Below are 24,918 nucleotides of genomic sequence, written 5' to 3' on the forward strand. Positions count from 1 at the left end.
GGATCTGCAACGGCCGTTTTTCTTTTTAACCGGATGACCAAACTTAAGGCCCCAGACTCTTTGAGATATATCAGCAGTATAGGTGGCCACGCACTGATTAGCTCAAGGCTACATAAAGCAGCGCGCAGGCATGACCTTTTTGGTTAACCTTGATTGGAGCAGTTTCGGAGCGGCTCATAGCTGGAGAGATACAGTCTCTCCACTCAAAGAACCTGGGTTACAACATTGCCAAAGTTGAAAAAGTTCAGCTCGAGCAAATGGGCGATAAGGCGAATATCGCCTCATTTGTGACGTTTTGGATGTAAGCTCGTTGTTGCACGAATCTGCAAATGTTGCCTTGGTGTGAATGCGCATTGCTGTGCGTTTCAGGGCGTGTTCTATGTACTTTGAGCATACATGCAGGCTACCTGCTTTGCCTAAAGAGTAGATGAGTCCGAGACACAGTACAGTAAGACACAGTACAGGAGGGTGTGTGAGATCTGTCCTTGCACATATTAATGAAAACAATGCATGGAAATACAAATTCAGAGTGACTGGTGAGCTAACGGCCGGTCTGCCCTCTACTGTTTAACTGGCCCGACACCGGTAACTACTCCCATGATTCATTAGGCTTTTAAATGAATCATTAATCTTTATGATGAAAACGTGGGGCTGGGTGAGGAATTACAAACAGCCATACTCTCTGTTTAGATTCCTCTGTCCAGTGAACATACAGAAACATCTATCTTTCTATCATATCTATCTATCTACAGTATCTATCTATCGAAACATTGACATTGAGTGTGAAACATTATGCTTCCGTTTCAGGCACAGAAAAACTTTATTTCAAATATTGTATCCAGTAACTGGGAGAGTCAGTCCAAAACACCATAGATAATGTTTACAGTATTATTTTTTTTTATGAAAAAACATGGTTATCGCAAGAATCACTCAAAATCTCTAAAATGTAGAGGATTCTGTTACTATTATGAACTATTAAAAAGGACCAAGGCCATCTTTGGATATGTGGAGCCAGAAGCAGCTAGCACGAGACCAGGGGTTTCCCACAGAGCCACAGCGCCGCCTGCTATTGGTCCGTGATCAGTGAGCTGTCAATCACGCCCCAAAATAATATAGGCTGCTTCATCGCCTATTTTACTCTAAATGAGACCATCATTTACTAAATCAACATCACGCTGTGTTGAAGAAGACTTGAAACTAGAGATTGAAACCATCAACTCATGAGGAAAGTGTTTAGTGAGCTAATAAATCAAGTGAGAAGTAGGGTCATTTAATTCACTCTCATACAATCAGACTTCTTTTTGTAGCCAGTGGAGTCGCCCCCTGCTGGCCATTAGAAATTATGCAGGTTTAAGGCACTCTGCTTCATTTTTCAACCGTGGAGGTTGCCCCTTGAATTAAACTTAAAAACGAAAAATCAATAACAAATGTTTCTTCCAAGCTAATAGCAAGTCAGGACAAACCCTTTCACTCTGAAAACGTGGTTTCACAATTTCCCCCCCGGAGTGAGCACTCTCTCCCTAGCTGTCCAGCTCGGGCATGTCTTCGTACCCTTCCATCTCCTCTTCCTCCTTTCTCTTCCTCTCCTCCTCTTCCCTCTTTTTCCTCTCCTCCTCCGCCCTCTTCAGCTCCTCCTGCACTGCCCTCCTCCTCTCCTCCTCCTCTAGCTCTAGTTTCTTCTCATCTTTTTTCTCTTCTTTCTTCTCCTCTTTCTTCTCCCCTGTCTCCTCTGTGGTTTTCTTCTTGGTGTTGTAGCTCCACTCCTCATCCGAGTCGCTGATGTCATCGTCGTCGATGTCCCAGTCGGGCCGCTCCGGCTCGCTCGTCGTCTCCGCGACGAAGTCGTCCGCGGGCTCGGGCTCGGCTTTGAAGTTGGGGTCCTCCAGCTTGCCCCAGGCCACCGGGTCGGCCTTGCGGAGGCACACCTCCACTTTGGACGGGACGAAGTTGACCGAGCTCTGTTTCACATCCGCCACCTGGAGGGGAGAGAAGGGAGGGAGGTGGGGGAGGCGAAGGGAGAAAGATGGAGGATAGGAAAGGGACCTTTCTTTCAGTATGTTGTGCAAATAAAAAGAAGCAACTTCCACTTCAACTTGATCTCACCACTGTGACCACTTTTGACATTTGTGACTGCGTGCTTAAAAAAAATAGGAAAAGTGAGGCAGCAGCAGAAAAGCCACACACTTTGAGAAACGCATGAAAGCATGATAACCGAGATAAATCAATAACATATGGTATTGGTACAGTGAGTGAAAAACCAACAACAACGTTGATATTGTGACAGTATTTGGAAAGCAGGTACTCACTCCCCAGAGGTGGTAGTCTTTCTTGAAAACCTTATCGTTCTCAAACTGGATGTGGCACGAGAGCTGCAGAGAGGAGAGAGAGGGAGAAACACAGAGTGAGTTTGTGTGTGTGTGTGTGTGTGTGTGTGTGTGTGTGTGTGTGTGTGTGTGTGTGTGTGTGTGTGTGTGTGTGTGTGTGTGTGTGTGTGTGTGTGTGTGTGTGTGTGTGTGTGTGTGTGTGTGTGTGTGTGTGTGTGTGTGTGTGTGTGTGTGTGTGTGTGTGTGTGTGTGTGTGTGTGTGTGTGTGTGTGTGTGTGTGTGTGTGTGTGTGTGTGTAACTCACCACTGTCCGGTTGGCCTCTATGCTGGATATTGCTGGGTTGGCGTTTTTGGCGTAAATCGTCACAAATACATTGCTGCCCGTCTGGTGCCAGTCGTGTCGACAGGCCACCTTCCTCTTGTCCTGTTCACGCGACAGACAGACAGACAGACAGACAACACACACACACACACACACACACAGTTCAAAACAGTGTTGTTTATCTTTTTCGTGAATGCAAAACTGACACAATGTGCCACAAACACTCACCATTTAGCATTAGAACAAGCTGTCACTCTCTCACTTTTGAGATAAGGCTAGTCGCCTACTGTCACTCAACACAGTGTATGCTAACATGTTAGCATCACTCAACACCGTGCATGCTAACCTGTTAGCATCCCTCAACACAGTGTACACTAATGTGTTAGCATCACTCAACACAGTGTACTGTATGCTAACCTGTTAGCATCACTCAACACAGTGTATGCCAACGTGTTAGCATCACTCAATGTGTTAGCATCACTCAACACAGTGTATGCTAACATGTTAGCATAAAGCACCAGTGTGAATAATCTACTGATCAGCTAAAGGGTAAGTGCAACAACGGGCCAATATGCCATAAACTTACTGTATTCCTTTAAGTGCACTGAAATATCATATGCCCAAATATAACCTTGTGATATTAAAGTCTGTGAAAACCAAAAATCTATGTGTCTTTTGAGTTTGTCACACCACAGAAACGTGTTATTAACCACCCAGACACAGCCAAATTTGAAGTACCAGGTATATATAATTAGATTTCAGGACCATGTATTCTCTGCTTTGAAACTCTCTCATTCTTTTCACATGTTTTCAGCAAAGTAATTTCCACCACGTCTAATGTGAAACAAATCTCGCAGTTTGCTTGACACAGACTTTAAAGTTTCTACCTCTTTGAATCAATTTTCTATGCCTGCCAAAGGGTAATATTGTACTGCTATGTGTGCTAAGTGATGTGCAGGCATTATCCAGGCGGGGGGACGATTTGAATCGTAACAGCAGAATTAGCGGTTACAGGCACAAACAATACAGCAAGGATCAGAGGCAATGCTACTGAGAAGCAACACTACAGTATGAGGATGGATCAGGTGTATCCACTGATATTGTATGTGTGTAGGAATGACAATTTCACTTTTTTTTTCCAGAGGGAATTTGTCCCCTTGATATGGCATTTCAGTCCTCTTCAGGGGCAATTTGATCACTTATGGAATGAAATTTGATTTGCATACTGGCCAATGAGCACTCAATTTACACCACCGTGTTTACACCACATTTTCTAACTGCCTCGGGCGGTGTTCTCGCTCATTTCCTAAACAACTATCATTCCATTTTTCTGGCTGAGAACGGCACAAATCAGGGTGAAACCACATTTTTTTATGTCAGAGCATTTTGAGGCCGTTTGTACCCTGGGGCCCATTGTTATGAACCTGACACTGCCAGATGGGGGCGTGGCAGAGTCAGGTTTCATTGTTATACGGCTACAAAGTAACAATCGTAATCACATGTTTACCTTTTTGGGGATCCAGCAGTGTTTGCCTGTGGCGCAGCCCTTCTGGTCAAGGAAAGCATCGAAGTCTATGGTCCTTATACAGCAGCAGCTCCAATACTTATACCTAATTAAAAAAAAAAAAAAACACATTATTATAACTTAGAGTCTTCTTATAGAGGAAAAAGTTGTTTCAAATAAGAGAAAGTCATCATGACTTAAGAGGAACCTGCTTGTTCAAAAAACAACTAGTCAGGACAAATACAAAACATCACTGTATCGGCGTTAAAGGAGTTAATCTGTGGAACAACTGTAGTGAGGAATTGATGTTATGTAGATCACTTAATCAATTCAAACGGAGGTTTAAAGACTTGATATTAAATAGATACAGAATGGATTCTATAAAGTAACTATGTACGATTCAATTGTGAATGTTTGTAAATGTGTATGTGGGAGTGCGTGTGAGGGTGGGGGGGGGGTATCTGTGTGTGTGTGTGTGTGTGTGTGTGTGTGTGTGTGTACACGCAAGTGTTTTAGTATGTGTACATGGTATGCTACAAATGTACTAGGCAAAACTCTATAGTATGTGTGATATTATTATGGATATAATGTGAGTATGTACACATCTCTTATATATTAATACAGTAGTATAACATGTTATATTACAGTATAATACTTTAATTTAAGCCTATAGATATAAAACAGGGGGTAGGACTTGATAAGTATTAACTTCTTCCTACTCCTTTTCCGGCATGATAAACAAATGTAAATTGATTGTGAATTTGCTGTATATTGTATGCTGTGAATTCCAATTGACTATGATCGTTTGGCACTTCTTGCCTATATTTCTTTTATTATTTATCTTTGTTTTTGTTTTCACCATGTTCGAAATGAATCTAATCTAAATCTAAATCTAATCTAAATTAAAGTGTCATTATTAGAACCCTGTTCATCAAAACACCGGCTGTTTTACCCCAGGTCAAACCAGAGATGGTCTCTGCTCAAAGCTAGTGACTCACTGGAAGCAGGCTGCAGGGATAAGCTCTGCCACAGGAAGTGTAAACACAATCAGTTCTGATTGTGTTTACACTTCCTGTTAGTCTCTCAAGGCAGACTGTCTCTTCTACATAAGGCGAATAGAGTAAACTCCGGAGGGACGTCCTCAGCGCCTACGGCCGAGGTGGGGTCGTTAAAAAGGGCCTTTCTGTGTGGAGTTTGCATGTTCTCCCCGTGCTCCCCTGGGGTTTCCTCCAGATAGGAACCCCCCGCTAAAAAACATGCAGAAAAACAACAAACAAACCAAAAATTGTGAGGCACGTCATGTGGGCGTTTGTCTTCACTCATTATGCTCTGTAGCATGTAAACGGGAATATGAATGGAATATTCTATAGGCAACTCATGTAAACACCTTAATCGAAAAATTGTCTTTAATGCATGTTTTCAGTTACTTCTAAAATTGTATTTAGATCCTTTATAGATTTGTTTTTGTGTAACATTCATAGTCTTCCATTCATGTTTTGTTTGTTTTGATTAATAAAATGCTAAACAAATAAATATTAATATTGCAATAGATGATGTATAATGCCTGCATAGTACAAGCTGCAGAACCAATTCTACAACATGCTGAATAGTAACACAACGTGTGTGTGTGTGTGTGTGCGTGTGTGTGTGTGTGTGTGTGTGTGTGTGTGTGTGTGTGTGCGTGCGTGCGTGCGTGCGTCTCTTACCCCTCATGGAAGACAGGACCTCCAGGATGGTGGCTGCAGACTTCTAGGTCTGTCTCTGGGCCTTGGTAGGTCTAAGCACACACACGCACACATGCACGTTACATTAAGGATTACAATGTAAACATCAGATGATTAATATTCTGTAATAATGGATTACAGTTTCCCTTCCCAGTCCTGGTTATCAATCTATAACCTCATAATAAGACACGCACGCACACATGTATCTGTGTGTGTGTGTGTGTGTGTGTGTGTGTGTGTGTGTGTGTGTGCATGTGTGTGTGTGCATGTGTGTGCGTGTGTGCCGTGTGTTTGTGTACTGATTACTGACAGAAATGTATTAACGTTGAATGTTGAGGTGTTGTTACCACTGCTGACCACCAGAGGGGGCGCTAAACACATCAGAATACTAAAGTGGGGGAATGAGAAACTGAATTCAAGTGTGTGTGTGTGTGTCTGTGTGTGTGTGTGTGTGTGTGTGTGTGTGTGTGTGTGTGTGTGTGTGTGTGTGTGTGCGCGTGCGTGCGTGCGTGCGTGCGTGTGTGGTAGGCAGGCCAGCAGCTCCTAGCTGTCGGTGTGGATGATGAATCTGTTTGGCTTTTGCTGATGTCAGACAGTCGACTATTTTGGGCCACGGCAGAAGTGCCACAGAAGTAGCAAAGTTGCACCCCCCCCCCCCACACACACACACACACACACACACACACACACACACGTGCACACACACACGCACACACAGTGTAGCTTATGTGAAAGTGGCTATACACACACACTCACACACGCACGCACGCACGGACACGCACACACACATGCACGCACACGCACACACACGCACACACACACGCGCACACACACACACACACACACGCACACACACGCACACACACGCACGCGCGCGCGCACACACACACACACACACACGCACACGCACGTGCACACATACAAAGCCATACACACAAATTAACAAAGGATAAAGAGACCCACTGTTTTGCATCCTGCGTTCTTGCATCGTGTCCCATGCATCACAATTTCACTCTCTGTTGGACGAGGGAGAGAGAGAGACACAGAGAGAGAGAGAGAGGGAGAGACAGAGAGAGGGAGAGAGAGAGACAAAGAGAGGGAGAGACAGAGAGAGAGAGAGATAGAGAGGGAGAGATGGAGGGAGAGAGACAAAGAGAGGGAGAGACAGAGAGAGAGAGATAGAGGGAGAGATGGAGGGAGAGAGACAAAGAGAGGGAGAGACAGAGAGAGAGATAGAGAGGGAGAGAGACAAAGAGAGGGAGAGACAGAGAGGAGAGAGAGGGAGAGACGGAGAGAGAACATTTTGTTATTTGCATATTACTGTATAATCATCCGTGTTAATTGTCTGTACTGCTTTGGCAATAGGAGTTTCTAACCTGGCATGCAAATAAAGCTTCGTTGAATGTGAATTAGAGAGAGGGAGAGAGAGAGAGAGAGAGAGCAATCAGGACCATCACAATTTCCAATAAAAGTAAAAAAATAAAAGAAAAATCTACTGGGGCAACATTTCATTACACATAAAATGGCAGACTACACACTACTTACTCCACACTCAGAGATGGGAAAAATACATATTATTTACTTCAGTAGTACAGTACAGTTACTTGTCTAAATAAAGACTGGTAAAAGTAGAAGTACTGATTCAACTTGTTTAATCAAGTAAAAGTAACAAATTACAGGCTCTGAAATGTAATCAAGTATAAAAGTAAAAAGTATTTCTCCCGGCTGTTTCTGTGAAAAGTTAACTGAACCTCACATCATAATAAGATACACAGAATTTCTGGGGTGGGGACTCTGGAGACGATGAACCGAGCACACACGGACACATTCCAAATAACGCTCTCCAAGTAGTAGGATTGGCTGCAGGTGGTGTGTGCTGATGGTCTATAATCTCTGGTGGTCCTGGATTTGTTTGAAACAGTCACTGAAGAACTAAATCTAGGAAATGAAAATAAATAAACTGACTCCCTTCAAGCTTCAAGTCAGTTTTGGTGGAGCACGAAGTCCTTCATCACTTGTGTTAGTGGGAGGGAGTGGACTTGGTTCAGGCGATGTGTGCCCAGCACTTGGCGGATCTGGATCCGACACACGTGCGCCAGACTGCGAGGACATCTCTTGGCCTCCAGAAAGACCCTGAGAGCTTCAGGATCCGCCCTCCCCTCCAGCTGTGCCTGTTCTGTGGTCACCAGGGCCGGGTCGGCGCCGTGGTCCAGCAGCAGCTGGACAAAGGCCATGTTACACCCACGCCGCAGCACCACCTCCAGCAGGAGAGAAGCCACGTCCAGGCGATTGTGTTCAGCACTGAGGTAGAGAGGGGTGTCTGAGCCGTGTCTGCTTCTGTTGGGGTCGGCCCCGGCTTCCAGGAGGATCCGGACACAGTCCAGGTGACCGTAGAGCACGGCACAGTAGAGAGGCGTCCAGTTACATTCATCAGCTAGGTCTACCTGTGCTCCCTGTGTGATCAAGTAGTCCACACAGGCAGCATGACCCCCCATGGCTGCGTACATCAGAGGGGTCCAACGACCATAAAAAGTAGAACACTGCTCATTGATCTGCCTTCTGAAGTGGTCTCTCTGCAGCAGGCTCCTCAGTTTGTCCAGGTCTCCTGCACAGGCGGCATCACGGAGCCGCTTTACCTTTACCATGCCCTGCTTCAACAGCCATTCCTTCAGATGTGTCACTGTACCACACTGACTTGTATGCTGTGTCTCAAACAGAAGGTAATATGAAGGGACTGAATGTGGGGTTGGACATTATGACATCATAACGTGACATCATAACATTATTACATGATGACATTGTAATAACATGATTACTGATGACATCAGTCACTGATGACATCACAATTGCTCGAGTGACATCACTCACTGATGACATCACAATTGCCTCAAGTGACATCACTGCACTCACTGATGACATCACTCACTGATGACATTACTATGCTCGACATCACTGATGCAATTGCCATTACTGATGACATCATCTGTGATTTATTTGTGACATCGGCCATGCCTTATTTATATTTTTTAGTTTTTGTCTGATGTGCATTATAACTAAAGTAACTAGCCTTTTTTGAAAATGTAAGGAGTAGGAAGTACAGATATTTCTGTTAAAATGTAGGGAGTAAAAGTAAAATGTCAGAAAAATAAATAGTAAAGTACAGATACCTGAAAATCCTACTCAAGTACAATAACAAAGTATTTGTACCTAGTTACTTCTCATCTCTGCACACACACACACACTGACCTTTCCTCTCCCTCTCTGCTCTGTTGCTGATGTCCAGTTTGGCCAGCACCTGAGCCAGCGACGCAGACACCTTCTGGGTCAGCTTGGTCTTGGCCTCTTCTGAGCTACGCATGCACGCACGCACGCAAACACACACACACACACACACACACACACACACACACACACACACACAGGGGTGTAAGAAAATGTTTAATATATTTTAGACCCCGTGTTTTCTCTCCGATGGGCCTTTTTCACCAGTAGACATTTTGTGTCTAAAAGGCAGGAAGTAACACAGGTGCACACAAAACATTAATGAGGGTTTCCGACCTTCCTAGCCATTTAGGCCATTTTAGTGCCATTTAGGCACTAGTGCAGCGACCAGGACTCATACCTCACCGGCTTCCCACCCGCAGACGTGGTTTCACAGCAACCCTTTTGAGCTGATAAAGGCAGGAAGTAAAGCAGCTGTACACTAATCGTGCGTTCCTTTATCGCAAAAGAACTGGGATGTGGAGGCTAAATGACGTCACATCCGTTTTGTTAGCATTCCATTTGCAGAAAAGTTGAGCTGGGAAGTTCACTGTTCACTGGTCAGATCCACTCGCTAGCCGGCTAGCCATTGTTAGCAATAACAGTTGATAACAAGGCATTTCATGGCATTTTGCGCATACAAACACTGCAGCCTCATGTCCACACAGATAGAAGTAGGCCGTGCTGTGTGTACAGCTGATTTAATGAGACACAAACAAGACAGAAGTGCTAAATAGCATTTATACGATTATAACTACTGTTGTTGCACGGAGCAGCCATCTTGGATTTTTGAGGTCGAGGCTGCTGAGGCGCCTACGAGTTTGGAATGGGAAATACCAGCTCTGGTGACGTCACCGTCCCAGCTCATGACTTTTGAACCGTAAGATTACCAGTTCCCAGTTATAAAGGAATAACACCATAGATGGGACTTCCGGTTTGGTGAGCATGTGAGTGAGAGGTGGCGTCTTGGGTTCTCCTGCCCGCTTATGCTTAAAACCTACTATTTCGTGCCCTATGCAAAGTTTGAATGTTGAATTAAGAATGGCTATCGTTTAACTACTTATCAAACGACATGCCAGCAAAGAAAGCTCCACCCGTAGAAACTGCTGCGCTTCAGAACATAGAAGTTGACGACTCTGGCGTTATCAGCATGCTGGCAGACTTAAGGATCGATATAATGACTAGCTTCGCATCAATGGAAGCGAAGCTAGATAAAATACAGTCTTCGGTGACAGAGCATGGACAACGTATCGATTCCCTTGAATCGAATGTCGACCTCCAAGACCAGCGTATCACTAAGCTGGAACAAAGGTGCGACGCCCTGGCTGAGAGCAACATGAGGCTGATGGTGAAAACGGCGGACCTGGAGGGACGTAGCCGTCGCAACAATATTAGAATCGTCGGCCTCCCCGAATCCATTGAGGGACCTCGACCTACTGAATTCTTCTCGGAGCTCCTAGTGGAATTGTTGGGGGACCAGACCCTCACCTCCCCTCCGGAGCTGGACCGAGCACATCGAGTGCTTACTGCTAGGCCGCCAAACGGAGCGAGACCGCGGCCTGTAATAATCAGAATACATCGATATCAAATCAAGGACCGGATCATCAGAGAAGCTCGTAAGCAACGTGGTAAAATACAATATCGAGGAGCAGCTGTGCACATCTTTGAAGATTACACCCCTGAAGTGCTTGAACAGCGCGTAAGGTATCGAAATATCATGGCGAAGCTGTATGGCCTTGGTCTCAAGCCGTCCTTGCTATATCCAGCGCGGCTACAGATCACACTTCAAAATGGAACCAAGAAACGGTTCACATCGTCAGAGGAGGCTGAAACCTTCGCAGTCAGTTATCGACAAGATTGAGGTCCTGTCTTCTTGTTTCCCTTTTTGCTTCTTTGAGTGGTTTGTTACTGGGTCGGAGGAGCTATCTAGCCTAGCCACGGCCGTCAACTTGAGACGAGCTAACGGAGCTAACCGCTACATTAGCCAGCACCATTCCACCACTCTGTGTTACTTCACTTCTCTGGAAACAAACCATAGCGTGCCTCCTGGGACCACACTCCGGTGCGGCCACATTTCTTCACTTCTCTACCTAAACGGGTCGGACTTCACAAAGCTTGACGTTTTCTACAACCTAGGCCTTGACTCTCGATATGGCCTACTTCGGACATGGTTCAGGCTAACTATGATGCTAACTAGTTGGCTAACACAGGACTACACAGTACTGGCCCTCTATCATAGGACATAAGGACATCAACCAAGAGGATTTTTCATTACTTCTAAAGCGGGACTGAGAGTGGTAAATCAGTCCACAGTGACAATGATTTGGATTTATTTTTTTCTCTCTTTCTTTCTTTGTTCCATTCTGTTTAATTTTCATATCACACTGAGTGCAGACTATTATTGAATAGGCCAGTATAATAGTTTCAGTTAATATTAGTTTAATAAAACCACTGTTGAATGGAAGATCTTTTTGGCCGTGGGTATGGGTGGGGGGGGGGGGGGGGGTAAAAGGCTGAAAACATTATAGGTACATAGTCTGTGATGCCAATGTAGGGGGGTATAGTGTGTGTGTGTGCGAGTATGTGGGTGCGCGCCTACATGTAACCCGGTCAGCCATAATGTTAAATCTTGACACTCATGAAATGATTCTACCGGCCAGTCCTCTAGTTGACTGATCCAGTTTACCTCTATTGGGGCCAGGGTATGAGTGCGGAAGTATGTGTCCTATAGGCTGGCCAATCAAAGTGATCTACCTCTATCAGCGTCAATGTGGGTCGTGGTACATGCGTGGATATGTGGGTTTTACATGCTGGCCGATCTACAAACTATACACTAGAAAAAGAGAAATGAGAGGGGGGGGGTGTGTGTGTGTGTGTGTGCGTGCGTGTGCGTGCGTGTGTGTGCGTGTGTGTGGGTGTGTGTGTGTGTGTGGGCGTGTGTGTGGGTGTGTGCAGCCTACAGGCTGGCTGATTAACCTACCTCTGTCAGAATGATCAATTTTCTTATTTTTCTTTTTTTCCTTTTCTTATTAATGCTGATGTATGTGAGGGTATATTCGATTGTATGTGGATGTAGGGAAGTCACATGCCAACTGACTGACCTCCCTCTATCAATAGGACTTACCTCTATACCGATGTGTGCCTTGGTATGGGAAACTCATGCATATACCTGTGCATGCAAACACCAGAGCGAGCACAGGGATGTAGATGTGTACCTACGGGGGTGTGTATATCTTTTAGTGTGTATGCTTGTTGTTGTTGGTTTTTTTTTTTGTGTGTGTGTGTGTGTGTGTGTGTGTGTGTGTGTGTGTGTGTGTGTGTGTGTGTGTGTGTGTGTGTGTGTGTGTGTGTATTTTCTTTATTTTTATTTTTTACTCTTACCTTCCTATTGCCTTGACAGGTTGTTCTGTCCTCTGGCCTATTTGGCATTGCTGGTGATACTGAGGATTACACATTCAATAACTGCTATGTTGTCCACAACCCTTACTCTGGTAAACTTTTGGGGCGAAACTTTGGAAGGGTAGTCCCTGGGACATGTCGGGAAAGATAGAAAGAATGCCGTCGTTGCAGAAAGGGAAGTTCAAGGTTAGTATGGGTTGGAGGGGGAGGGTTAGAGGGGGAAGGGGTAGGTGGAAGGGGTGGATGTCTTATGCTCATCCAATAGGGAAGGGGGGTGGGTCGGTGTTTTTTTTTTGTTGTTATTTTATTTTTATTTTTATTTTTTCGTTTGAAAGTTTTACTTTGAAAATGCTGCTTGTTTTGTGTTTCACTGCTCTCAAGTATTTCACTTCTTTTATATGTTTCCTGCATCGTGAGTCTGGCCTGTGTTATCCGAGGTTTCCATGGACCATTCCATGGCAAGCGTGACAGAGGCTCCGGCTGGTGGTGGGCAGGCAGTGAGGATCATTTCACTGAACACTGGTGGGTTAAATGGTGCGGTAAAACGCACAAAAATCTTGACACATATTAAGGACCAGAACGCTGACATAGCACTCATTCAGGAAACGCATTTATGTAACTCGGAACAGTGGAAACTGCATAGGCCCTGGATAGGACAGATTTTCCATTCAAGTTTTAATTTCAAGACAAGGGGCACTGCGATATTAATTAGGAAAAATGTAGATTTTGTTTCTAAAGATGTAGTTACTGATCCGAATGGTCGCTATGTCATCGTTTCTGGTACACTCTACCAGAAACCAGTGGTTTTAGTGTCTGTTTATGCCCCGAACTGGGACGACCAAAACTTTATGAAACTGTTGCTGGCTTCCATTCCATATCTGAATTCCCATTTACTCTTACTAGGAGGCGACATGAACTGTGTGACTGATACTCTCTTGGATAGGTCTAGTACGAAACCAGTGGCAGCTACTAGAATGGCCCAGACTCTCTCTGCTTTTATGGATCAGTACGGCTACATTGACCCGTGGAGATTTCTAAACCCATCTACAAGACAATATTCTTTCTTCTCCCATGCACATCGTTCATTTACGCGTATAGATTACTTTATTATTGATAAGTCACTTATTTCATCTATTTTATCCACTCACTACTCCCCAATAACTGTCTCTGACCATTCTACTGTGATCTTGGATCTCCACTTTAAATTGAAGCCTAAGGCATTCAGAACCTGGCGCTTAGACCCTCTCTTCCTTACCAATGCAAACAATTGCAAATATGTTTCTGAATCTATTGACTTTTTCTGTGAGACCAACCAAAATGAAGAGACTTCTGCATCTCTATTATGGGAAACCCTTAAGGCTTTCATTAGAGGGAAAATTATCTCATGTACACTACATATTAATAAACTTCGTAGAGCACGTCAAAAGGAGCTAGAAACGGCTATCGCTAACCTTGATATCTTGCTTTTAAACAATCAATCTTCAGGCGTATACAAGGATAGGCTGATACTGAAAACTGAGCTCGACCTCTTGTTAACTAGGGAGGCAGAACGCCTCCTCTTCCAGTCACGGGGTTCTACATACGAATACGGGGACAAGGCGGGCCGTCTCTTGGCTTATCAACTAAAAGCCAAACAAGCTTCAAATCAAATTACTCAAATACTTGATGAATCAGGCTCTGTTGTCTCTGACCCTATTATGATTAATAACACCTTTAAAACCTACTACTCTCAATTATACACGTCTGAACCTCCAAACGATGACACTCTTTTGACTTCTTTTTTTAATAAGTTATCCTTCCCTAAGATCTCGAGTAGCGATCAACAGATTCTCGATGCTCCGGTCAAACTGTGCGAAATTAAAGAAGCGATACAATCTATGCAGAGCGGTAAATCTCCAGGTCCAGACGGTTTCCCGGTTGAATTTTTCAAAAAATTCTCAACTCAATTAGCTCCATTACTCTTAGATATGTTTAATGATTCGTCTCGGCAGGGTTCTCTACCACCTACCCTCTCTCAAGCCTCTATCTCTTTGATCTTTAAAAAAGGTAAAGACCCACTGAGCTGCGCGTCATATCGTCCCATTTCACTGCTACCGGTAGATGTCAAGATACTTGCAAAAATCATCGCTTTGCGATTGGAGTCAGTTATGTCATCAATTATATCAGAAGACCAGACTGGATTTATAAAAGGGAGGCATTCTTTTACAAACATTCGGAGGCTTCTCAGTATCATCCACACTTCGTCATCTCTTACTGAGCCAGAAATGGTTGTGTCTCTGGATGCTGAAAAAGCCTTCGACAGGGTGGAGTGGGCCTATTTATTTTCCTCCTTACGGCATTTTGGTTTTGGAACTAACTTAATATCTTTGATAAAACTACTTTACTCCTCCCCTCAGGCGGCAGTCTGCACCAATACTGAACGCTCAGACTTTTTCTCGCTTGCCCGGGGGACACGCCAGGGGTGTCCGCTTTCACCGCTATTGTTCGCCATCGCCATTGAACCCCTATCGATTGCTTTGAAGACTGAAGAGGGTTTGAAAGGGATCCAGAGGTGGGGCACGGAGCACAGGGTCTCGTTGTATGCTGATGACCTCCTTTTATATGTATGTGATCCCTTAGCCAGTATCCCACGCATCATGTCAGTCTTGAAATCCTTCGGTGCGATTTCGGGATACAAACTAAACATTCAAAAAAGTGAGTGCCTCCCTATTAATAAACCGGCCGACATAATTCCATCTACGTCAATACCTTTTAGATTATGCAACTCTGGTTTCAAATATCTCGGCATTCAAATCACTCGATCCATCCGTACATTACAGGATAAGAACCTGACTAACCTTACAGCCTCAGTTAAAGCAGACCTCCAAAGGTGGGATCGCCTGCCTCTTTCCCTGGCGGGTCGAGTCCAAACAGTTAAAATGAACATACTTCCTAGATATTTATATATTTTTCAATGTTTGCCCATTTTTCTTTCTAAATCGTTTTTCATTACCATCGATGGTATTCTCTCTTCTTTCATTTGGGCAGGCAAACACGCAAGAGCTGGCAAGTTGTTACTACAGGGGAACAGGTCCCATGGCGGACTGGGCTTACCAAACCTCATGGGCTACTACTGGGCGGCCAACGTGCATAAGATCATGCTCTGGTTCACCTCCCCCCAAAGTAGTTGGTGTCAGATTGAGGCCATGTCATGCCGTTCTACATCACTTCAGGCTCTCGCGTGTAGCACCCTACCCGTATCTTTCTCACAGTTCACTTCTAATCCTATCGTGATAAGCTCTCTTAAGATCTGGGCACAGGTCAGGCGTCATTTTGGTTGGTCTTCTTTACCTCAGGCGACTCCGGTTTGCAACAGTTATAAAGGAATGCACGATAATACCATTAATTGTGCTTCCATTCTGTTTAGGTGTTCCCAGTCCCAGGTGCCCTCATTAATGTTAATGATTACACCTGCATTATTTCCTGCTTCACCACCTCAAAAGGTTGCTGTGAAATGAGCCTATTGTGTCTGGGGCTACTATTGTAGATAGCAGTGTTGTATCTTCAGCATTTGACTCTTCCACTCCAATGTAACAAACTTGTCTTTCTTTTGGCCTATTTTCTGCATATGGTGGTGGTGTGGTCTTTATACTATCTAATACCTAAAATTAGATAAAAAAAAAAAAATCTCAATATAATATTGCAATATACTGTATCTCCTTGCTTATGCTGCATTCATGTGCTCCTCGGAAGCTCGTACTTACCAGTTGCGCAGAGGTAACTACGACATGACAGCATTCAAGTGCTCTTGGTTGGAAAGAGCCAGAATGATGGATGCCAGAAGTCAGGTTGTTTTCTTGTGACTGCTGTTTTCTTACCAAAAGCAAGTAGTGGCTCATTATGTTTCACTTCATATGAGTGGATAATTCACACTCGTTTTTCATTCTCATTTATATAGAGTGGCAAAGTGGAACGTCACTTCCTGCTTCAGCACTGTACCAGAGATTTTCATCCGCCATTTATTTTCCCATAGACATTTCGTAAAATGCTTATAAAATAGTTGTACTTCGTCGAACCAAACGGTTCAGCAAACGCTATAATCGGGAGAGACCATAGAACATTTCACTTGGACCAAAACTTAAAAAAACAACATTGAAAAAAAAAAGTATATATATATATATATATATATATATATATATATATATATATATATATATATATTTTACATTTTTGTCCCAGTAGGGGTGGGATTTGCAGACGAAACGTATTTTGGCTACGTTTTGTTTCAAATGTATGTTGATATGACATGGTTTTCATGTCATGTAAAATGCCAACGTTTTACTCTGTTGATTGAGTTGAACAAATAGACGGACTCACACACACACCCACCCACACACACCCACACACACACACACACACACACACACACACACACACACACACACACACACCCACACACACACAAACCTGGGTCTCTCTTTCTGCAGCTTCTCAGCAGACTTGGGTCCCTTGTAGATGATCTCCTGGCCGTTGTTGTGTTTGGCGTCTGCCTTATCTGACGACACCTCTGGGCGCAGAGGCTCCTGGGGCTTGACGTTGCTGTGGCACCCACGGGTACAGCCCTGAAACATACAAGACACACCTCAGGGTGCTAGTCAGTGGCGGCCGGCCACTAGAGGGCGCCAGGGTGCCGCCCCACCTACATGAAGGAGGGGAAAATAAAATGTATGTATATATATATATATATATATATATATATATATATATATATATATATATACTGTATATATATATATATTGTAGCGATCCAGGTAATGGCAGGTGATGTGGTGTTTCCGTGGTTAGCTAGGAACTGATATGTGTGGGTGTGTTCCTAGGGGGAAGGGGGTATATGGGACCAGCGGCCGCGTGGCAGAAGTCAGTCAAGCCAGGAGAGAGAGCTGACCAGACGTGTGTGTAGAGCTATCGGCTAAGCTACCGCTAGGAGCTGTTGTATAGCCAAAGAATAAAAGCCTTGTACCAACTTCAAGTCTCCGGTTCCTTGGACAAATACCCGATTCGTTACACTGGTGTCTAGGAGTGGGATCGATATCCCTCTGCGACGGCCGAGAAGGGAGAGGGTGAGAGAAGGAATGGCAAAAGAGACTGTGTGTGGTGCGGTTTTTGGGCTCAAGACCTAGCGGTAGTAAGTTAGCTACCAGGGGTGCTAACTGCTAACTGCTAGCTGCTAAGACCACGTGCGATGGTGCGCGACGGAGAATGGCCGTTGCTGAACGGGGAGAAGGAGCTTATACTGGCTCCCCTTATACTGACGTTCGGCTCGATGCTGGCAGGCATGGAAGCCCGGGTGTTGAAAGAGGTCGGACGGCTGTTGGAAGCTACGCCTGCCTGGGCAGAGGAGCTGATGAGGGTGCTACGAGATGTCACACAGCGTGTGGACTTGCTGAGCGCGGTGGTGGCGCAGCGTGGAGAACGGCCGGAGGAGCCGCAAGAGAGACTGTGTTGGACATGCAAAGAGCCTGGGCACCGAGCGAGGTGGTGTCGCAGCGGTCCCGGGGGAAAGACCAGGTACGCGACGCGACGGTACTGGGAAAGACCGGGAGCCTGCTGGTTATGTGGAAAGATGGGACACCTGGCCGGGGAGTGTCCAGAGGCTGTCGGAGATCGGGGGACAGCGGGAGAAGAGAGACGTGCAGGCGGCGGGCAGGTGAGACTCTGCTGGACTTGCCGTTCGTCGGAGCACTTAGCCAGGGACTGCACTGAGAGTGTGGAGGCCGGAGGTGAGACGCAGGCTGGAGAGAGTGTGAGCGGCCGGGGAGAAGAGAGCGTTGTTACGGACAGGAGAACGGTGCTCCAGGGGAACAGCCAGAGGGAGGAGAGGGACATCGTCTGCAGTGTTGTTGCAGTCGAGAGAGCGACGCTCGTGTCTCCGGGTGAGCGAGGGGGGTTACCGCCGGGGGAACCGGCCCAGCCTAACCGCTACACCCCCCCCAAGGTTGCACTGCGGAGAGCCGAGGGGAAGATGGATGCCGGTGGTGTTCGCTCTGCTGCCCTCAGCGCGCCGCCCCCTGGGGGAGGGGGGCGGAAAAACGAGCGAGTGCAAGACCGGAAGGACGACGTCAGGGCCATCTGGAAGGTCAATGGGCGCGAGTGGAGATGCGGGCAGGCGGAGGACGCGGATGTTGGTCCGGTGCTCGCGGGAGTGACGGCCGGACGCCGGCCCCCTGCGGAAGAGACACTCCGCCGTGTTCGTGCATTTGGCTACTGGGACAAACAGAGGGGGGACGTGCGGAGCTACCGCAGGGCGTGTGATGACTGTGGGGCACAGGGGGGTTACTGTTGAATTGTAATGTTGGGGCTTGTGTGTAATTGTGGGGAAATGTGGGTTAAATGAATGTGGGAAAAAGAAAGGAAATAATGGAAAACTAGACATTATGGAGTGCCTAATGGTAAACTAGACATTATGGAGTACCTAATGGGAAACTAGACATTATGGGGGTACCTAATGCAAAACTAGACATTATGGAGTACCTAATGAAAAACTAGACATTATGACGGGGGTGCTGAAAAGAAGGGACTGTTTGTTGGGGAAACTGAATGGGGTGATGGGAAAACTGTTATTGGTGTTGGTGTGTTTTGGTACAGGGGGATATGTGTGGGTTGTGGGTGTCGCGTGGGCGCGACATTAAAGTTGAGTGAGGGATATGTAGCGATCCAGGTAATGGCAGGTGATGTGGTGTTTCCGTGGTTAGCTAGGAACTGATATGTGTGGGTGTGTTCCTAGGGGGAAGGGGGTATATGGGACCAGCGGCCGCGTGGCGGAAGTCAGTCAAGCCAGGAGAGAGAGCTGACCAGACGTGTGTGTAGAGCTAGCGGCTAAGCTACCGCTAGGAGCTGTTGTGTAGGCAAAGAATAAAAGCCTTGTACCAACTTCAAGTCTCCGGTTCCTTGGACGAATACCCGATTCGTTACAATATATATATATATATATATACTGTATATATATATATATTTTATGAGCGAGGTGAATATTAGATAGTGAGTATATAATCTGCAATAAATATGTAGATTCATAATGATCTACATGTGTACTGTTTTGGGTCAACTACTTTCTGCCACGGACGCCGTCCGGGGACTTCCGGCTTCCACCAGTGCTAAGCCAGGATCTGTGTAAATTGCACATGCGCTGTTCACTCTCAAAACAAAGGGATTCGGGGCGCTGGTATCTAGCGACCAGGTGGAGGTGCGGCCAGGTAGAGCGACACGGCAATGCATTCTTGACGGACTCTCTATTTGCATGCACGAACGTGCTTTCCTCATAGGTAATGTAATGTAACTCATTCACATGCTGTGGGAAGTCCTTCTTCCAAAGTGTTTATGCCATGTGCTTTTCAAGTAAATATGGATGCTAAAGATAATGAGGGAAGTTTGATGTAGAGATCAGAGGGCTGCTGTCCAGGTTACTTTCTATTTCTGTAATCTGCTCCGTGATTGATATGCCTACTCATCTGTTGCCCATATGATTCAGAAGGTACTAGTAGGCTAACGTCCGTTACTACTTGCTTGATTTAGGGCTGGAGTGGATGATAATTCAATAGCCTATTATTGTTTGTTGTCTTTCAGTAGAATCATCGTGATGATATGAAGTTATTTTAATAGTGACATTTCTGCTGTCTAAATTGATGATGACAAGCAAATGTTACTTAAAAACTGATCAAATGAGGTATGGCAGGAATATTATTTGAAAATGTAAGGTTTGTTTGACATCACCATTCAGTTCAATGAGATGAACACTGATTTTGCATACGTGAAACATACAGTATGATATCAATATTGAGAATAATCCTTATGATTATCATATTGATTTCAACCCCATTGTCCAGGCCTATATTTGGTATAGCCCTCCCTGGACAAAATGCACCAGCCGCTACTGGTGCTAGTCCCTGAAACACACAAGACACACCTCAGGGTGCTAGTCCCTGGAACACACAGACATACACGTCTTGGGTGTGGTCATGCTTGTTAAGTCTTTGTGGGCAGAATAGATTATGGTCTCCCCTGATGTCAGTCTGGTTTGCTACTTCCGTTCCATCTTGTTTCACATAACCTGAGGACCATGATGTTATCCTCATTTCGCCATTTGAGCTGATTTCCTGCTCTCGTACAAGGTTCTGATGTTCCACGTCGCTCTCCTGCTTTTTGCCTTGGTGGTTAGAAGATTGTTCGTTGAGCTGGCTTCCATAGATGTAGGCTTTCACCAGCACTCTTCATGGGCTGTGTGTATAGGCCTGTATGGTTACGGAGTAGCTTGTTTGGTGTACTTTGTGTTCATTTTCACAGCTTTTAAACACATGTGACTTTTAGTAAAGTAGGCCTGAAGTCAAAAGCTTTTTTTTTTTATATATATATATATATATATATATATATATATATATATATATATATATATATATATATATATATATATATATATATTTCCCCCCCGATTTTTTATCCCATTTTTATCCCCCATTAGTGCTATTTTTTATTTATTTATCCTGGTTGCTGCTCCACCCTCTGCCGATCTGGGGAGAGCCGAAACTGGCTCCATGCTTCCTCCGAGACATGGGCAGTTAGCCAGCCGCTTCTTTTCACCTGACAGGGGAAGCTTCACTGGTAGGACATAGCATGTGGGAGGATCACGCTATTCCAACCGGTTCCCCTCCCTCCGAACAGGCGCCCTTAACGACCAGAGGAGCAACCAGATTAGCAACCAGGATATTGCATGTTTTGGTGAAGGGGTTCCTATATAAAGGAAACCCTCAGGGGGCACGGGGAGAACATGCAAACTCCACACAGAAAGGCCCTTTTGTGGGCACTCGAGGACATGTGGACGGGCACGCATTCCTTCAGCACTCACACGTCCCAGGTGGGAATCAAACCCAGGACCTTCTAGCTGTGAGGCGACAGCTCTAGCCACCATGCCCCCCCTAAAAGCATTGTTTTGACTCTGAGCTGCTCACCTGGATGGAGAGGAACTCTGAGAAGTCTGTCGTCCTCTTCCTACAGCAGGACCAGCCCTGCGCACACACACACACACACACACACACACACACACACACACACAATGCTGCATGTGAATTTATTTTGGGCTAATTATTTCTCACCATTAGTAGTTATAGCACTATAAGTACATGTGTATTCTTTTTTTTTTTTACCTTCAGAGCGTCATGGAAAATGGGGACTCCTGGATGGAAGAGACAGGAATCTTTTGGAGGAAGAGGAAGAGTTCAGTCTGTCTGCGTGCACAGTAGCCACACACACACACACACACACAGACACAGAGCAGGGTACACCAGCTGTTCCTGGGGTCATTTGAGTTGGGAGGTAGGTAGGTGTGTGTGTGTGTGTGTGTGTGTGTGTGTGTGTGTGTGTGTGTGTGTGTGTGTGTGTGTGTGTGTGTCTGTGCTTCCCATATATGGACGCTGGTAACAGTTGCTAGGAAGGCATATTTCCAGAGACACGTGGCTGACCATGCATGCCAAGCTATAGCTTCTCTCTCTCTCTCTCATATATCTACACACACACACACACACACACACACACACACACACACACACACACACACACACACTTGATAATAATGATGATGCAATTGATGACATCACACAAACCAATACTCCCCATATCCGCCATCTGACAGTAAATCCAGACCAGATGAAGTGTCAGTAACAAACAGCAGGTGGTGCTGGTTCCAAGACCTGTTGTCACATCACTAAACTGTACATGTTCTCTAGTCTTTATATAGGAGACCTGTCCGACCATTTTGCATAGCGATTGCATACTGATGAGGTCACTGTACACAAAAAAATGTGCTCAGGTCAGAACTCAACATGGATTTCAACTTAATCACAGACTAATTCATGCCTGTTAAACTGTCTCTTTATTGTAGGCTGATGCAATGTTGCTCTTTCAGGAGTTATGGTGGGGTGGCTGCTCATTTCAGATTGAAGTTTTGAATGAGCCTTCGCAGTTCCTGGAGTTGAAAAACTGACTGAACAACTACAGGATGCTGTCGACTTCAATTCAAGAGAAAAATGCCAAAATAATCAATCAATCAAAGGTGCAGTTATGAGGAATTCATCCCACAATAGCAACTGGTGATCTGTTTGCATATCTGTCAGTATGCCAGAAGCAAACACCCACCAGTGTGCCACAAGGCTAGAAAGGCAAGAAGTGTGGCGCACATGCTTCAGCAGTTAAGACATTTATCTGATAGGCCTTGATAGAGAAATTTTCTCTATCAGGCCTAGACTGACAAATAAGCTTCACTGCCTTGATGAGCAAGATTTTAAGCAACTAGCAGACCTGGACTGTGAGTATGTAAAGTACCCACAGACCTGGACTGTATGTAAAGTACCAGCAGACCTGGACTGTGAGTATGTAAAGTACCCGCAGACCTGGACTGTATAAGTAAAGTACCAGCAGACCTGGACTGAGTATGTAAAGTACCAGCAGACCTGGACTGTATGTAAAGTACCAGCAGACCTGGACTGTGAGTATGTAAAGTACCAGCAGACCTGGACTGTATGTAAAGTACCAGCAGACCTGGACTGTGAGTATGTAAAGTACCAGCAGACCTGGACTGTATGTAAAGTACCAGCAGACCTGGACTGTGACTATGTAAAGTACCAGCAGACCTGGACTGTGAGTATGTAAAGTACCAGCAGAGCTGGACTGTGAGTATGTAAAGTACCAGTAGACCTGGACTGTGAGTATGTAAAGTACCAGCAGACCTGGACTGTGACTATGTAAAGTACCAGCAGAACTGGACTGTGAGTATGTAAAGTACCAGCAGACATGGACTGTGAGTATGTAAAGTACCAGCAGACCTGGACTGTGACTATGTAAAGTACCAGCAGAAATAAGTAGAAACAGACAGAAAGCAGGGAGCACAGGCCTTACTTACCCTCTTTATTTGTGTCGGCGTCAAACTTCTCTCCGCAGCCTTTGTTGTAGCAAAGCAGCGCCATGTCGGCCTCGAGGTTGGTGCTGGGATTTCTTCTCCTCCGCTGTATATCTCTCTATCCCTCTTTCTTCTCCTCCGCTGTATATCTCTCTATCCCTCTTTCTTTCTGTCTGTCTGTCTGCCTCCTTCCTGGGACTCCCAGCCTTAATCGTGTGGCCGCTTTTCCAGAAGTTTCTCCAGCATGGGAGAAGAAGCAGCAGAGAGAGAGATCTCTGGTTGGTTGGGCCTGGCTGAATGAATGATAAAAATAGCAGCTCACCCTGACAGCCCTCCCCTCCTGTCTCTCTCTAGTCTATTTCCAGCTGTCACATCGGCTCTCCATGCTTGCAGGTGGGGGTGGGGTCTGTGCTGTCAGTCTGACCCTGTGGGCTGAGGGGGCGGGGTCTGTGCTGTCCGTCTGACCCTGTGGGCTGAGGGGGCGGGGTCTGTGCTGTCAGTCTGACCCTGTGGGCTGAGGGGGCGGGGTCTGTGCTGTCCGTCTGACCCTGTGGGCTGAGGGGGCGGGGTCTGTGCTGTCAGTCTGACCCTGTGGGCTGAGGGGGCGGGGTCTGTGCTGTCAGTCTGACCCTGTGGGCTGAGGGGGCGGGGTCTGTGCTGTCCGTCTGACCCTGTGGGCTCAGCTGCTTTCTGGGGATCTTCTGCTGTTCAAGAAACTCACACTGGAATTTAGATAACATCCTGGATCAAAAGCACACGAGCGGTCAAAAGTTTGGACCCGCCTGATTTAATGTAGTTTTCTATTCCCTTTACGCCATTTTGACCTTGAAATGTGCTTCTTAGACAAATGTAGATAGTGAAGTGGTCCTTTAAGGCAAAGGGTGGCTGGCTATAGGACGAATCAGCGTGACATCGCGACCACCCGGAAATGCCGAACCGTAGCGGTTAACTAGTACGAGTTGTGCCAAATAAACGTTAATATCTCAAAAACTATACATCACATCGTTTATATTTTGACATTCTGAGTGAGAGCACAAGTAGCTCAAGGGTCTGATGTACTGTATAATAGCATGTCGTGTTAAAGTTGTGTGAACCGTCGTAGTTTTTAAAAGGAAGTGAATTTAGTAAAAAGCACAGCCTGCTAGAGTGAGACACTCAAGGCTGGCTCCATAGTTTTCCATTATAATAATGTGGCCCTGAGTAAGCCGCTTGTTTACCTAACACTGATCCCTCATACATTAAAGAGTCTAAAATATAAGAGTTTTGATTTGTTTAAAAGAAAAAAATTGGTCACTGCATAATTCCATGTGTTTTATTTCACAGTTCTGATGTCTTTATTGTTATTCTAAAATGTGGAAAACTATAAAAATAAAGAAAAATGTGGCGTGCCCAGACTTTTGACTGGTAGTGTGTTTGTGGATGCTGTTTTTCTAGTGAATGGATTTGGCCATTTTGGCCAC

General features: G+C 45.4%; 1 protein-coding gene across 1 annotated transcript; it reads right to left on the bottom strand.

Annotated features, from left to right (window-relative positions):
- Positions 1 to 1,520: 1,520 nt before the first annotated feature.
- On the bottom strand, positions 1,521 to 23,525 carry LOC310779528 (cysteine and histidine-rich domain-containing protein 1; the record flags this gene model as incomplete). The annotated part of the gene is made up of 11 exons (XM_083640054.1): positions 1,521 to 1,976; positions 2,307 to 2,369; positions 2,629 to 2,748; positions 4,154 to 4,256; positions 5,857 to 5,927; positions 6,838 to 6,890; positions 9,121 to 9,224; positions 16,981 to 17,135; positions 21,516 to 21,572; positions 21,711 to 21,760; positions 23,462 to 23,525. 11 exons carry the CDS (start codon positions 23,523 to 23,525, stop codon positions 1,521 to 1,523), a joined length of 1,296 nt encoding a protein of 431 aa, XP_083496180.1.
- Between the last annotated feature and the right edge of the window lie 1,393 nt (positions 23,526 to 24,918).

This window comes from Poromitra crassiceps, assembly GCF_964638095.1.
Source record: "Poromitra crassiceps genome assembly, chromosome: 7".
In the NCBI taxonomy this organism is placed as follows: domain Eukaryota; kingdom Metazoa; phylum Chordata; class Actinopteri; order Beryciformes; family Melamphaidae; genus Poromitra; species Poromitra crassiceps.